The sequence below is a fragment of the Homarus americanus genome, unplaced genomic scaffold (genome assembly GCF_018991925.1).
Source record: "Homarus americanus isolate GMGI-L3 unplaced genomic scaffold, GMGI_Hamer_2.0 scaffold25604, whole genome shotgun sequence".
Taxonomy (NCBI): Eukaryota; Metazoa; Arthropoda; class Malacostraca; order Decapoda; family Nephropidae; genus Homarus; species Homarus americanus.
In genome coordinates this window covers 10,505-24,813 of record NW_024733088.1, presented here as the reverse complement: position 1 = coordinate 24,813, position 14,309 = coordinate 10,505, and the positions used below count along the sequence as shown (strand labels likewise).

Below are 14,309 nucleotides of genomic sequence, written 5' to 3'. Positions count from 1 at the left end.
TTACCTTAGATTCCAGCTGTCCCGTCCTGGCCAGCCTCTAAGAGTGTATTAGCAACAATGTAATTTTTGCTGTTCGTTTTTTCCTTCTTGATCTCAGCTAAGAGCGTCATGACTCTCTGTAACAACGCCTCCTTAACCCCTAACTCTCCATTATCAGTATCTTACGGTTACAATGAACCTATCGACGATATCACAATTAAAGGCGTATATTACCTGAATGTGATTATAACTGATTGTTTGATGGTTGTATTTATAACCCACAACAACAAGAGGCTGTTGTGTGTATTTATCATCAACATTTTCCTCTTCTTATTATTACAGTTTTCTTATGACTTCTCAAGTGAGTATATAAACACATGTTAATAATTGGGATTTTCTCGGTAGACAAGAAGACTTTAGTTTCATCTCTCCCTCCCACTCCTCTCCTCACCGTGACAACAATTATGTCTCAATTATATTAAAATATGTTGGGTGTTTTTTCCTCTTGGGGATCATTGGAAGGTTTGATCGTGTCCAGTGTTGTAGTGTCGGGATGGTGCCACAGTAATTGTTTTGGGTGTTTTTTAGCTTAATAAATGAAAGGTGAAACAAAGAAGACTTACAGATGAAAACATACAAGACTAATTAGTCCTCCGGGAGGTTTACCTGTGAGTCGTCCAGGTGTAGACGTTGAGAATAATGTTATTATTAGACACAATAACAAGGTAATGCCTGGTGTACTGAGGGATATGTGTGTCTTTATTTCTCTCAAGATGTGCACCTAATAATTACCAAACAGATCTACTTTAGTTTTTGAATAATGTAAACCAAACCAAACCCAAACATTAGCGTATAAACGTTCCTCCACTCGAACATAAAATATCTCTCATGCTCCACGTTTAAAAAGAAAGGAGTAAATATTACATTGTGTAGCGAGACGTGACCAGCCCCGTACAGCCTCGCCTCACTCAGTCTACTTCCCTCTAACAGCTCATTATGTCTCTCTTGTATGTTGACTCTTGTGCTCAGGTGTGTGTTGACTCTTGTGCTCAGGTGTGTAACAGAGAGCCAGTACATGCCCAGTGGTCACTAACAGAGACGTGACAGACCGCCCCAGCAGCTAACGAGTGGTGAAGAGGATAAATTATAATAGTTTGGCTGAAATAGTTACAACACTGTCACTCTCGTTTGAAGAATGAACATTGTTTTTTATCAGTTTACATAACAACTTGTGTAGTCAGAGGAAAGTACTGAAACAAATGTTACAATATTTACTTTATAACAAAAGACTCATAAGACCACCGGTGGAGACCTTCACTAAGTCATCACAACAATGGCTTATTGGCCCTCAATACATTTACTCTATCAAATTTATCACATTTTCATGAAATTCTCGTGAAAGAGAAAGTTGCAGTTGGTATCAATTGTCGGCTTCTACTAATGACCTGACAGTTGTGACAATAAAGCCATCTGGTGACAAGGGTGAATATAACTTTTAGTTATCCTGTAGACACGGGAAGCCTTTACAGTTCCCTGGCACCAATTATTACAACATGGAACTTATTACTTATAGTATTATAAAGAAGCACAATAGACCGCGGGCCGAGGCTCGATATCATTCAATTCCGTAGTACCCGTCAAGGAACTACTTCAAATGAATTTTTCCTTGTAAATTAGATGTTGCTAATCACGAATATGAATGTTCCCAGTCTCAAAAGTTCCACGTTAGTTTATAATTTGTTTTGAAAATTCTCAGAAAATGTGGATAGAAAGCAGTGCATAGTGACGTCACGGCAGAACACTGGCCACCAATGAAACGGCGTGTCTCATAAGGGCTGGTTCACGGCCAATCATGATCGCCGTCTCTCACCAATATCTATAAACGTGGCGTGCTCAATGCACGTTGTTGATTCTACAAGACGGGACAATATTATTAGTTTTTCTGAGGTTTATTGGCGAAAATTTGTCTGAAGTGCGCATTTATGGAAATAACCAGGGAATCCGAAGTTGCCAAGGATTCCATAAATCGCTATGAACTAGAGCTTGTACAGAGCTTTGAAGCGTTGCACGCTAAAATCCCCGAGGTAGAAATCGTCGGATATCACCGCAAGTTCTACATGCGGTTTACAGATAAAACGAAGAAAGACAGAGCACGAAAGAAACATGATGAAAGGCTAGCTCATATCTCTGAATTAGGTGGGTACATAGAGCAGGCTATATTGATATAGATCTTGGATTGTATATGTTGAGTACTTGACTGGTCTCTGCTTGATATCACAGGGATGAGTGTGATCTGATTCGTGTGAATGATATAAAGACTGCTGTTGAAGTCAAATCAATTCCAGCTTTGTATACAACCCAAGAGGAAGCTGGCTGCTCTTACACAGTGTTCATGCTGCCAATACTAGTGGACACAGTTATAAACAGCCCAGATACTGATGTACTTGTGGTCGCTGTAGCATTCTGTATGGACATTGATGCGGAGTTGTACTTCCATACTGGTAAAGGAGATAATATGCGCACAATTGCTCTTTGCCAAATATTGGGCCATTTTGGTGGAGAAGTGTGTGAAGCCTTCTTTCATTGTGTGACCGGTTATGACTCTGTTAGCATGGAATAGGAAAAAAGAACTCTGCCAAAATCATGATATCAAATCCTGCTCACTGTGCAGCATTAGCACAACTTGGAAATGTATTTGAGGTTTCTCAGACTCTATCTGATGATCTGGAGGCATATATATACGAGCTATATGGACAAAAGGATTGCTGTGATGTAAATGAATCACGGGTGAAAAATGTTTAAGTCTGGCAGATATGGAGAATGTAGGTTACCCCCGAATAAGGATTCCCTTCTGAAGCACATACAGCGGGCCAATTATCAGGCAGCAATATATAAGCGATGTCTAGTTCAAAATCCTGAAATACCGCCACCTGAAAGTAATGGTTAGAAAATTGAAGACAAAAAATTGGTAGTCGATTGGATGACTCTTCCCCCAGCACCATTTAGTGTAATGGAACTTGTGCATTGTTCATGTGTACATGGCTTGTACTTAATTTTTGTATCAGACTCTTGTTAAAATTGCACTTTGGTCTAATGAGAAAATAGTAAAAAATTGCAAGTTTTCATGAAAAATAATACATTTTAAGCTCATTCCAGTTCACTGTGTACTAATGACTTCTTTATTTGAGAGATTTTTAGTTGCTAATCATAGATTTTGTTTCCTTAGCTGTCAAGGACGAGGTAAGACAGACCCCTCTCTTCCAGTCCTGCAGCGCCACATAGATTGAGTTCCTTCTTCAAGAGTTAAATATTTTTTCTGCAAACATTAATGCTTCACTCTCCTGCCATGAATCCTTTATATACACTGTGGAGGGAACACGCACCCACGTACACACCAAAAAACAAAGGAACTTGCATGTTACTCCCAATATATCAACCTGAACGACGCATAAACCCAACCTTGACTCTGGAAAGTATTGCTTGAGTAGAACTTAAAACACCTGTAAGGCAAGACCCATGTTTGGTTGAAGGATATGAAGGTGTACTCGATCTTGTCACAATTTTAGGATAAAGCCTTATGATGAAGGAAGGTCATGGAAAAATAAATTAATATCACCTTTAAGGAAACCTAAACATGAGGTACAGTATTGTAGTGGAGCCCTCCCTCCAAATGCCGTGTGTCGCTGACTGGCCGACCCCCCGCGAATCTACCGGCGTATCCCTCGTGGTCAAGGTCAGGTAACCAGCGACGCCAAACAAAGCGGGGGCCTACCATCAAGCCACGCCTACCGTGGTTATATAAGACCTCACCTGGCCTTCATTGACCTCTTTCTACTTACCGCCACCAGCAAGCAACATCTCTCAACAGCTCCATACACACGCTCCCTCAGAAAGCTCCTCGCCCTACAGGAACCCTGAGCAAGCTTCGCCCGACTTAGTATCTCTTTAACACTGTGCTGTGCAACAATATATATACGAGAAACACACTGTGATTTTCTATTTCTACATCAATCCTGAGTGTTGGATATATTTCATGTACGTACGTTGTGAGGCCAAATAAGAGACCCTGACAACCTGCCACGACAGTACGCTACAGTATTACTAGAAGGTGTATTGATGTATGACCCAGGAATTGTCTATGTTACTTGTATACTCTTAGGTAGCTCCCCTGTACTTCGTCCGTCTCTATGCCTCTGAGAAATGTCTGCACTGTGCGATAACTTCATTTCCCTCTACCTAAAGTAAAAAAAAAAAAAATTCTAATAAAAGTCAATAGTGCTAAAACCGTCGATCAATTACCACTTGTTAACGTCATTTTTCTCTACCGATCATCACGAAATGTTAATCTTTTATTATTTTAAAGGAGAGGAAACTCGCCATTGACTTTAGGTTAAAAGGTACAAAGAAAACTGACACTGAACTTTGTCTCCCACACCACAAAGAACCCTCCTTGGCCATGGAGTTAGATATTGATAAAGTTTCCGAATCATTGATGCGCGAATACCCTTAAACACGTAATAAACTAAGTAAACTAGTTATTAATTTTATAACAGGTGGCTGGGCAGGTAAGAGTAAGGCAAGGTATATGACTTGTGCTTTAAATTTTATTTATTTTTTAACTAACTGAGCAATATTGGAATGCTATTTAATTTGTGTACTTTGTGGTTGTAAATCATAATACATGTATGCAAATTAGGTAACCAGGTACATGTATCACACAAATACTCGCTACAGGAACCATCACGTGACATAAACAACCAAAACACGACAATGAAACACTCAGAAAACTACTACCAAACACTGACACCTAACCCCCACCACCACCACCACCCACCACCACCCACCACCAAATCATTATGTAACAATTTACCACCCAAGGACTACAAGATTGCTCATTACAAAACAGTTGCCACCACACAACCATACTTTAACCATTTGAATACGAAATATCTGCTACCACAGAGCCGTAACAAACTACCATTATAAATATTTCAAATACCACCATATAAACCGTGCTAACCACATCTACCATACATACTAGACAGACTTTGGAAGGATATAGGTTGATGTGGTGGTAGCGAGACACAGGTTGTAAGGTACATGGTTGTGAGCAATAATACACTGTTGTGATATTCAAGAGAGTTGTTGTTTCCTTCTGTCTTTCTCTAATTCTAATTCTAATTCCTCTTTCTCTAACGTTAAGTCTCTTCCTTCTTCTGGTTTTCTATTAATTTGTTTTTCTTTCTTACAAAGTGACAAGCCCTCGCATGTAAAGCTTACTTCCGGCAGTCGTGTAAAGCATGATAAGGAATGTTCTCAGGAATTTGTAAAATCTAATGAATTTTAAGGAAAATCGGCTTTGTGATATCTAATATGTTTGTATGTGATGAAGATGACTTTGTCTTGTGAAGTGTCTATGATAACAGTACTAGTTAAGTCTCCCACACTGAAATGAAAGAAAATGGGTGCGATCAACGGTGTTTAAGGGACCACTCATCAGCTGAGGGAGCTTCATAATTTGTTTTGAATGTGGTGGAGAAAATGTAAGTTTGATATTTTATCTTAATTATGTTTTGACAATATTTTTGGTATTGACATGGTTGATCAGTGATGTATCTGTGCATTATGTAGGTCGAATAATGATTAGATGTTGGTGGTTTATGATGAGAAATAAGGAACTAATTGTTATATTTTGAATGTAGGGAACTGTATGAGTGTACATTGTACATTTTTAGCTGAAAATAATTTGGCCATTAGCCTAAGTGAAGACCTGCTAGAGAGCTTATTCCCCGGTCCGACTAATTTCCCAAATGTACCCAAATGTAGTCGCAATGAAGTCAAATAATGGCGGTCCGACTAATTACCTAAATGTAGCCAAATATAGCCGGAATGAAGTCAAATAATGGTCCTACATGAATAAATCGGACTGCTAATCACTTCTCGACTAGTATTTGGTGTCACAAAGTCACAAAAAATTGGAAAACTTACTTTAATCTGAGTTAATAGATCGCGTGTGTGTACCGAGGGAGTGAGTAATTACCCAAATGTAGCCACAATGAAGTCAAATGATGGTCATACAAGTGTACATCGGGTTGTGAATCACTTCTCGATTATTGTTTGGTGTCATAAAGTCACAAAAAATTGGTAAACTTAATTTAATCTGAGTTGTTAGGTTAGGTTAGGTTAGGTACATGCACTCGATCTATTAACTCAGATTACATTAAGTTTACCAGTTTTTTGTGACTTCGTGACACCAAATACTAGTCAAGGTTAGGTTAGGTTAGGTACATGCACTCGATCGATTAACTCAGGTTAATGCCTGTGAAGTCTTTAAATTGTAAATTTCCCGAGAGTAGTCTAGTGGCAACAAGTGTACTGTAGATATAGGGGAGTTAAGATATAGTTTAGGTTAACACGATTTGAGCCATTTTTATGTTTTCCCCAACAATACAGTATCCTCCAACTATATCGGTAAAAATGGTTTAATTTTTAAACCCATTTTATAACGTAAAACTGTGGACCGTAGAGCCGAATTACCACAAGTTGAATTATGTACACGTGTTGGTAAAGATTAGTTTTAACGTTTCCTGGTTTTTTTACGGGGAATTGTATATTTATTTTTATTTTGGTGTGTGTCGTTTATATCGGAACTTAAATTTCTTTAACGTCCCATTTGGGAGTCTTGCATGTACAGTAGAAGTAACAAACCAATAAAACCTACCTAACTTCCTAGCTGTAGGGCTGTGCTCCTCGGACCCCCTGCCATATTAAACGGAAAGGACTATACAGTACAGTATACTTTCCTTACCTGGTACCAATGAAAAAAAATATTAAATGTCACTGTCCTTTTGTTTAGTGGATGTAAGAGTACGCTCAGACAGAGCAGGTCGGTTGTAAGCGGACGACGTGCAGGCAGCTCGTCAGATTTTTGTAAGTGTGTTTACGGTAAATAATAAGTTTTGACATTACCTCCAAAAACTGACTATCAAAGAAAGGTAACATAACCTACATATAAAGTTCATATAGCAAAATTATAACTCGTTTATACAAATTTGTGGACGTTAAAACTAGTCTAATGGTGTCAGTGCGATACTTAAATACGCAAGGATAAGCCAGAGTTGAATCTGGCTTCATTTCAATACCCCCATAAATTCATACCATAAATTGGCATAAATTCATTTGGCAATAAGTACAACTTGCCCCCCAAGTTATGTGGGCTTCATAATTGTAAGTTGTATTATGATTAAGCTAAAAAGAATTACCAAATGTGAAGTGGATCATTGTCATTCTTATAGTGGTTAAATTTGGTTACTGCAAGTTGGATTTTTTCAAAGATGAACCTTAATGACTTTCACTTGCAGGTGGTAGATGTATGGAACAGTAATGGCTTGTACTGTGGAATAAAGAAGAGTATGTGGCAGAATTTTTGAGCTAGAGCCGAGTGTGTGCACACTTCTCATGGCGATGTTAAATTTTGCAATACAGTATTTAAAATGGAAGGTGTTGTCAATAGTTAGTTTTTACTAAACTTGAAAGTCGTAGTTCATAGTTGTACCCGGTATACAAAAGTAGATAACCGGTTCTTGGATAAGAATGTACTTTTATGTTTAGTAAGTGAGTGAGACTTGTAAATGTTTGATGGTAATATTTTGTTTATTTTTGAGGAGAGGACTACAGATGGCTAAGTGACTTCCTATTTTAAAGTTTACAATAGTTTATAGGACATTTTAAATACAGTACTGGGGGGCTGTGGCCCTCCCTCTCTTGTAGTACAGTAATTCAAACATTAAAACTTCACAATAAAATTAATCATTGTGAGTTATGGAAGTTGTCTGTAACTTGGTTTCTGGCTTCAGTTTGGGGTGTAGGTGGAGACTGAAGATATGAGGTATAATAAAGAACTTTTGGTAATGTTAACTTTAAAATATAGTGAGATAAATTGCGCGCAAAAGTCGTCTGCCTCGGCTGTATACTAAAAAAATATGCAACTGGCTTAGGTAAATTTACTTTATTGTAAATGTATAGTTTTAGGAGTATTTTATCATTAAACTAGTAATATTGTTGGTTATTTTAAGTGGGCTGGGCTTTGAGGGCAAATGTGGTGTAAAATAACCCCAAACAACAGGGTGTTATGTTAGTGGCACAGGGTGTTATGTTAGTGGTACAGCCAGGGTGTTATGTTAGTGGTACAGCCAGGGTGTTATGTTAGTGGTACAGCCAGGGTGTTATGTTAGTGGTACAGCCAGGGTGTTATGTTAGTGGTACAGCCAGGGTGTTATGTTAGTGGTACAGCCAGGGTGTTATGTTAGTGGTACAGCCAGGGTTAGTGGTACAGCCAGGGTGTTAGTGGTACAGCCAGGGTGTTATGTTAGTGGTACAGCCAGGGTGTTATGTTAGTGGTACAGCCAGGGTGTTATGTTAGTGGTACAGCCAGGGTGTTATGTTAAGTTACAGAATTTGTGTAAAGTGATCCCCCAAAATTAGTTTTGTCCATGTTTGTTCAAACTTGCTAAGAATTATTAGTGAATTGTATTATTTTGCATACAAACATTAATGGAATCGTATATTGATACTGTATATGGTAATAGTTGTCAAGAGAATTGAGTAGGTTTTAGCAATCATTCATACTGTGGGCCTCCAGTCTGTTTTTTCACTAGTGAATTGTATTGTAAAAGTTTAATTAACATTAAATTCGTTTTTGTTTAAGAAAAATTGAGTTTTGGGTTGAAACGAGCTGTGAAAAGTCACACCACGGAATGCAACTCTTTATTATTGGTATATTTTTAATGGCAAAGATTTGCAATTTGTAATTCGAGGCTTTAATTTTCAGTATCGTTACAAAATCCTATTTTGGCGCGGAAGTAAAACGCGTTGGTGGGACGCGACCGTAAAGTTAAATTAGAAGGACGAAGTAAATGTACCGATTAATTTGAATAGTGATAAAGGGGCTAGAGCAGTGGTTCCCAACCATTTTAGTACCATGCCCCACTTTTTTATCACAAATTTCTTCATGTCCCCCACCCGTTAATTGTTTAGTATGATATAACAATATCAGTTTTGAAGAAGTATAACATAAAAAATTGTATCTTTCAAATAAAACTAAAGGGTTTAACTTCAAATTTAATAAAATAAAATCCATTTTATAATGTGTATAACATATCTACCATCAGATTAAATAAATTCAATTATAATCAATTAATGAGACCCTTGAGCCTGATGTCTACTGCAAAGAGATTTTATCCGAGGCAGAAATTTTGTTAATTTCAATCTCAAGTCGCCTCGTTTAGTGATATCCAGTCGGTTTCTTTTCTTCAGTAATAAGTCATTCACAGCACTAAATCCACATTCCACTAAGTATGACGATGGGAATGGTAACAGTAGTTTTCTTGCCAAACTACTTGTATTTGGATATTTAGCTTGTGTTTCTTCACAGAGCCACATCATTGTTCCTTTTATTTTGAACAGGGCTTTAATCGAGTCATCATTTTGTAATTCTGAAAGTTCTCCTTGATACTCCATGGTTACATCTGACAGATCCACTAGCAATGGCTGAGTCATCCAAGATGGATAATTAATTTCTTTCAAATCAGAAAATCTGAAGTTGAAATCGCTTACCATTATTTTTAAGTGCTCCACAATAACAAGACAAGTAGCATCTGTTACCTCACATTTATTCAGCCAATAAAATTGTTCAAATTTTTTGACAGAAATATTTTCTTGGGATAATTCCAGAAATGATATAAAGCCAAATATCTTGGCCTTTGAATTAACAAGAGTCATATTTGTTCCTTGGAGCTCCTTATTTAAGACATTGAGTTTTTCAAATATATCTGCTAAATAACTGACAAGTGCTTTACCATCAACTGTCAGTAACAGAGTCCTATAAGGTTTGTCATCCAAGAACTCACTAAGAATATCAAATAATTCCATGAATCTTTTCAGGCAATTCCCATTTGATAACCACCTTACATCAGTATGAAGTAATAATCTTACATAGTCTGCATTTTGATCCTTGCAAAATTGTTTGAAAAGACGCTCACTTTTGGCATTAGCTTTTATAGTGTTGATGCATTTTATAACTGCATTCAATGTCTCGTTTAGAACAGGGGAAACTTTTTTGGAAACTAAATTCTGTCTATGAATAACACAATGCACTAACAACATTTGGGGATTGTCGTCTTTCAATAATTTTAAAACTCCATTTTTCTTGCCCATCATCACTGGAGCACCGTCTGCAGCACAAGATATAATGTTCTCCATTGGTATCTGCTTATCATCTAAATATGTTTTTAATTTCTTATATATATCAATTGCAATAGTGGTGGTTTCTAATGCTTCGCAAAATAGCATATCCTCAATAAATTCTCCATTATCAACATATCTTACATAGGCCATTAACAGAGCTTCACTATCTCTTACAGTTGATTCGTCCAACTGTATTGAAAAATGTGTATATTTTAATTTTTCAACAAGTTGTACTTCTACATCACAACTCATTTCATCAATCCTGCTACTAACAGTATTATTACTGAGCGGCATGCTTTTGAGATCTTGGTCATCTTTTTCAAGAACTACTTTCAGAAAAGTTGATATTGCGGGCTTAATTAAATTCTCCCCTATTGGATGATTTTTGCCACATTTTGCTATGAGAAGAGAAATTTCATAACTAGCCTCAAGACCACGATCCTTGCTTGCACTTCTTGCAGAGAACAATGAATTTATTGTTGATCTTTTTTAAAACTTCTCCTTTAGGGATTTAAAATACTCCAGTTTTGAATTAACATGAATACTGTGTTTTGCCTTCAAATGATTTTCGAGACGACCTCTCTTCATGGATTCATTAGTCAAACATTGGTGGCACAACAGACAAAAAGGCAACCTTTCATCATGAGTCGCTGGTATGAACCCAAACAGCAAGTACTCATCTGAATACTGGCGAACTTTTTTTTTGGCGTGCACACTGTTTGTTTTATGCATCATGGGGGTAACTGAAAAGTGAAAATAAAATATTTATATACTTAGGAAAATAAATTTAATATCTAACTTCTGTAACATACAAGGCACAATGTCAATATGCAGTTGCCATTTCAAGTAAATATTGAGCTTTATATTCACAGTTTTAAATTAATGTTACTGTGACAAGATCAATGAATGATTATTTTTATACATTATTTTCAGAGAATAACAAGATCAATAATCAAAATGAAAAGCACTTTAACCAACCCTCTCAGTGAAGCTAAAAAACAGACAGATAACTATATCAACATGAAACTTGCATTTGTGTTTAATTCAATACTGCTTCCATGCTTTATTGTGCACATTTAATTTGGTTGTAGTTAGTTCCTCTGTTTTTTTAGCTTCAGTGGGAGCGTTGAGCAGCTGACTAAAACTCACCTTCTTCCTTGACAGCAGATGAAGAACTGCAAAGTTAAACAAGTCAGAAGCCACGCATATAGCTGGTGCCAGATGCACGATAACATTAGTGGGTGAACACTTGACTAGATTGCACAAGCTGTTGTGCTCAGCTAGGTTGTAATTACAATTTTACCCTATAAATTTATAATTTTTACCCATATAGGGTAAAATAAATTTTTTTTTTGATATTACTATATTTTTCATATTGCCCCCCTATTATTATTGAATTGCCCCCCAGTGGGGCGTAGGCCCCACGTTGGGAATCACTGGGCTAGAGGCATACAGTACAGGTGGGTTATATCTTCTGAGTGATTTGGGTCACAAGGGTCTTGGATTTTGGATATTTTTGTCTCTGGTGTGGAGCAGTCCGTGTGTTGCCCTGCACCGTGCACGTGCCGTACACGTTTGACCCGAATGTTTTTTTAAATTGTCCCGAAAGTGATGAAATTAGCATAAAATAATTACTCTCATGAATGGTGTAAATTTTGAGAATGTTTGCAGTCATTGCCTATAATCTATTCATCATTTTATAGATTTTTTAAAAAACTTGTGGGCATTTCTACAACCTCCAGATGACCGCAGAAAAGTAATAACTAATTGTGTAGTTTTGCCCAAATTTTTTGAGAATAATGGTATGTTTATTATTTATCCAATTATATATTGCCATTGATATTTTTTGTAGGCAAATATTACAAATTGCGCGAATACGGGAAATAAACACGGCAATATAATGGAATATTGTTAAACTGGGTAATACGAGATCATTGTATCATAACCTTTGACATGTAATATTGATATAATTTTACTTAGAGTATCATAAATGTTAATAAATAATGTGTTAAAATGTGAGCACTTATAAGTAATGTAAGGAATTAATTTTCATGTTTATATTAGTGGGAGATTTGCAAAGGTTATATATTAGCATAATTGTTGAAAAAATGAAACGTCCAGTCTGTTGAACGTGACGTAGCTCTAGACATTCATTTACTGGATAGCACAAAGGAATTAGCATAAAATGTGTGAAATATGGCAAGAAATCCTAGATTGTAGTATAATGTTGAAAATTTTTGACGACCCTTTTCGACAGAAAGGTCCGTCCGATCACCGTAAAATGGGTATTTGTGGGGGGGGAAAATTGTGACTCGGTAATTTGTGATAAGAGGGGCCCAAATTGTGAAGGTGTTTAATTTAGTTTGAAATTGGAGAAAATGGAGTAATAGTTTAGTTATAGGCTTTGATATTTGTTCTTTATGGCACAAATAAAATGCATTTTTGTGGATAGTTTGAAATACATCCATCAAATGTGATAGTTTTGGCAGGAAGCATTTGTGGTTTTGTTTTTTATTAATAAAATGTGAGGACCTTTATTAGTGTAAATTTTTATTCCGATTTGTTGGTACTAATTTGTTTTTAATTTATCGTACAGGAGCTGTTGCTGTCCGTAACACCCCATCTGTCACCCGGTGTGGTGATATGCTAGGGACTGTCAGTTGGTTGAAAATGTTCAAAGCAGGGCCACCACATTGGTGCCTGCACTTCGGCTACCCCGAGAGATTGGAGCGCCCGAACTCGGTCGAGTGTCCTTACTTGGAGCTGGCGGACGCTCGCCCCACAAGGGGTCACAGCTCAAGATCGAAGAAGCCTCAAGTCCTGAAAACTGTGAGGGCAAACTTTTTCGGAGTGAGAGTTGTGAACTCTTGGAACAATCTACCAGAAAATGTTGTGACGGCACCGAGTGTGAGCTCTTTCAAGACCAGACTTGACCAACATTGGAGCAGGTTCAGGTAAATTCAGGAGCCGGTGCATGCCCAGTACTTGCCAACAATGTGTAACAGAGACGTGACCGATCGCCCAAGCGGCTAACAAGCCGATCAGTGGTGAAGAGGATAAAAGAAAAGTAAAAGAACATGTAGGTAATAAGAGCCAGTACAGCTGTAAGTATTGTACAGTATTGAGGAAGACTGGTTAATTTTTTACGCTTTAGATAGAATAGGTTTAATATTTGACTAGTATGTGTGTAAAATACTGGATCAAAGCAATACAGTAATTGTTTAAATAATAATGTACAGCCATAAAGTTGTCTAATATGTAATTATTTTGACTCTTCCAGGTAAAATGGGAAGAGACGTCATTCAGTTCCTACTGTCGTTGGCGACTGCGGCGTCGGCAATGCAGTGTTGCACCGGTGTGTTTTTCTATGTGTTACTCTGTTTAAAATCCCAGGTTACGTTTATGGAGATTATATATGGCAATTACTAAAGGCGTTCCCGGATTATACATTTTGGGTAAAAAAAAATGTGCCACAATAAAATGGCTGCATTGTATACTAACGATGGTGTTACTTCGTACTTGTAAGGTTTGAGAAGTTGATTTGTCGGTCTACCTAAATGAGTCGTGATTCCCAACCCTCGAGGAAAGCGTAAAAATATTGCCAAAAAAATAAGACCTGCTCGGTTATATTGTGCTATAAAAGGCTAGAAAGAAGTTGGTATGTCACTCGGTAGAAATGAAAGCGGTATGTGTTTCCCACATAAGTGTTCTCGTATCTTACCCCACTTAACGGCCTCCCTGGACTTTACCATAAAGATTTGTGAAGTTGTTTGTGTCATTGGTGTAAATTAGTTTGGAAAGGTTTAATAAGTATTGAGGGGGAGGGGAATGGTCGGTCTTCGGTGTCATCCACGAACCCCGAGACTGTCGACGATATAAAATTGGGAAAGACTATTTGTCATTGAGCTGTAAATAGGTAGAGGTGGCAAATGTTGGTTCTGTAAAAGGTGGTGTGTTGTGAGGAAGTTTATTATCTCTAGTTTTGGTGGTTGTCGAATGATGGCGAGTGGTCTGTGCTGGAGTGAGTAGAGGTGACGTGTTGTAATTTGGAGTAAAAATGTTTCGGCCAAAGATAGTGTATTGTG

General features: G+C 37.4%; 1 protein-coding gene across 1 annotated transcript; it reads right to left on the bottom strand.

The window, feature by feature from the left end:
* Window positions 1–9,174: 9,174 nt before the first annotated feature.
* Window positions 9,175–10,518, bottom strand: LOC121869249 (SCAN domain-containing protein 3-like). The gene has a single exon (XM_042370490.1). The coding sequence runs from the start codon at window positions 10,516–10,518 to the stop codon at window positions 9,175–9,177; it is 1,344 nt and encodes a 447-aa protein (XP_042226424.1).
* Between the last annotated feature and the right edge of the window lie 3,791 nt (window positions 10,519–14,309).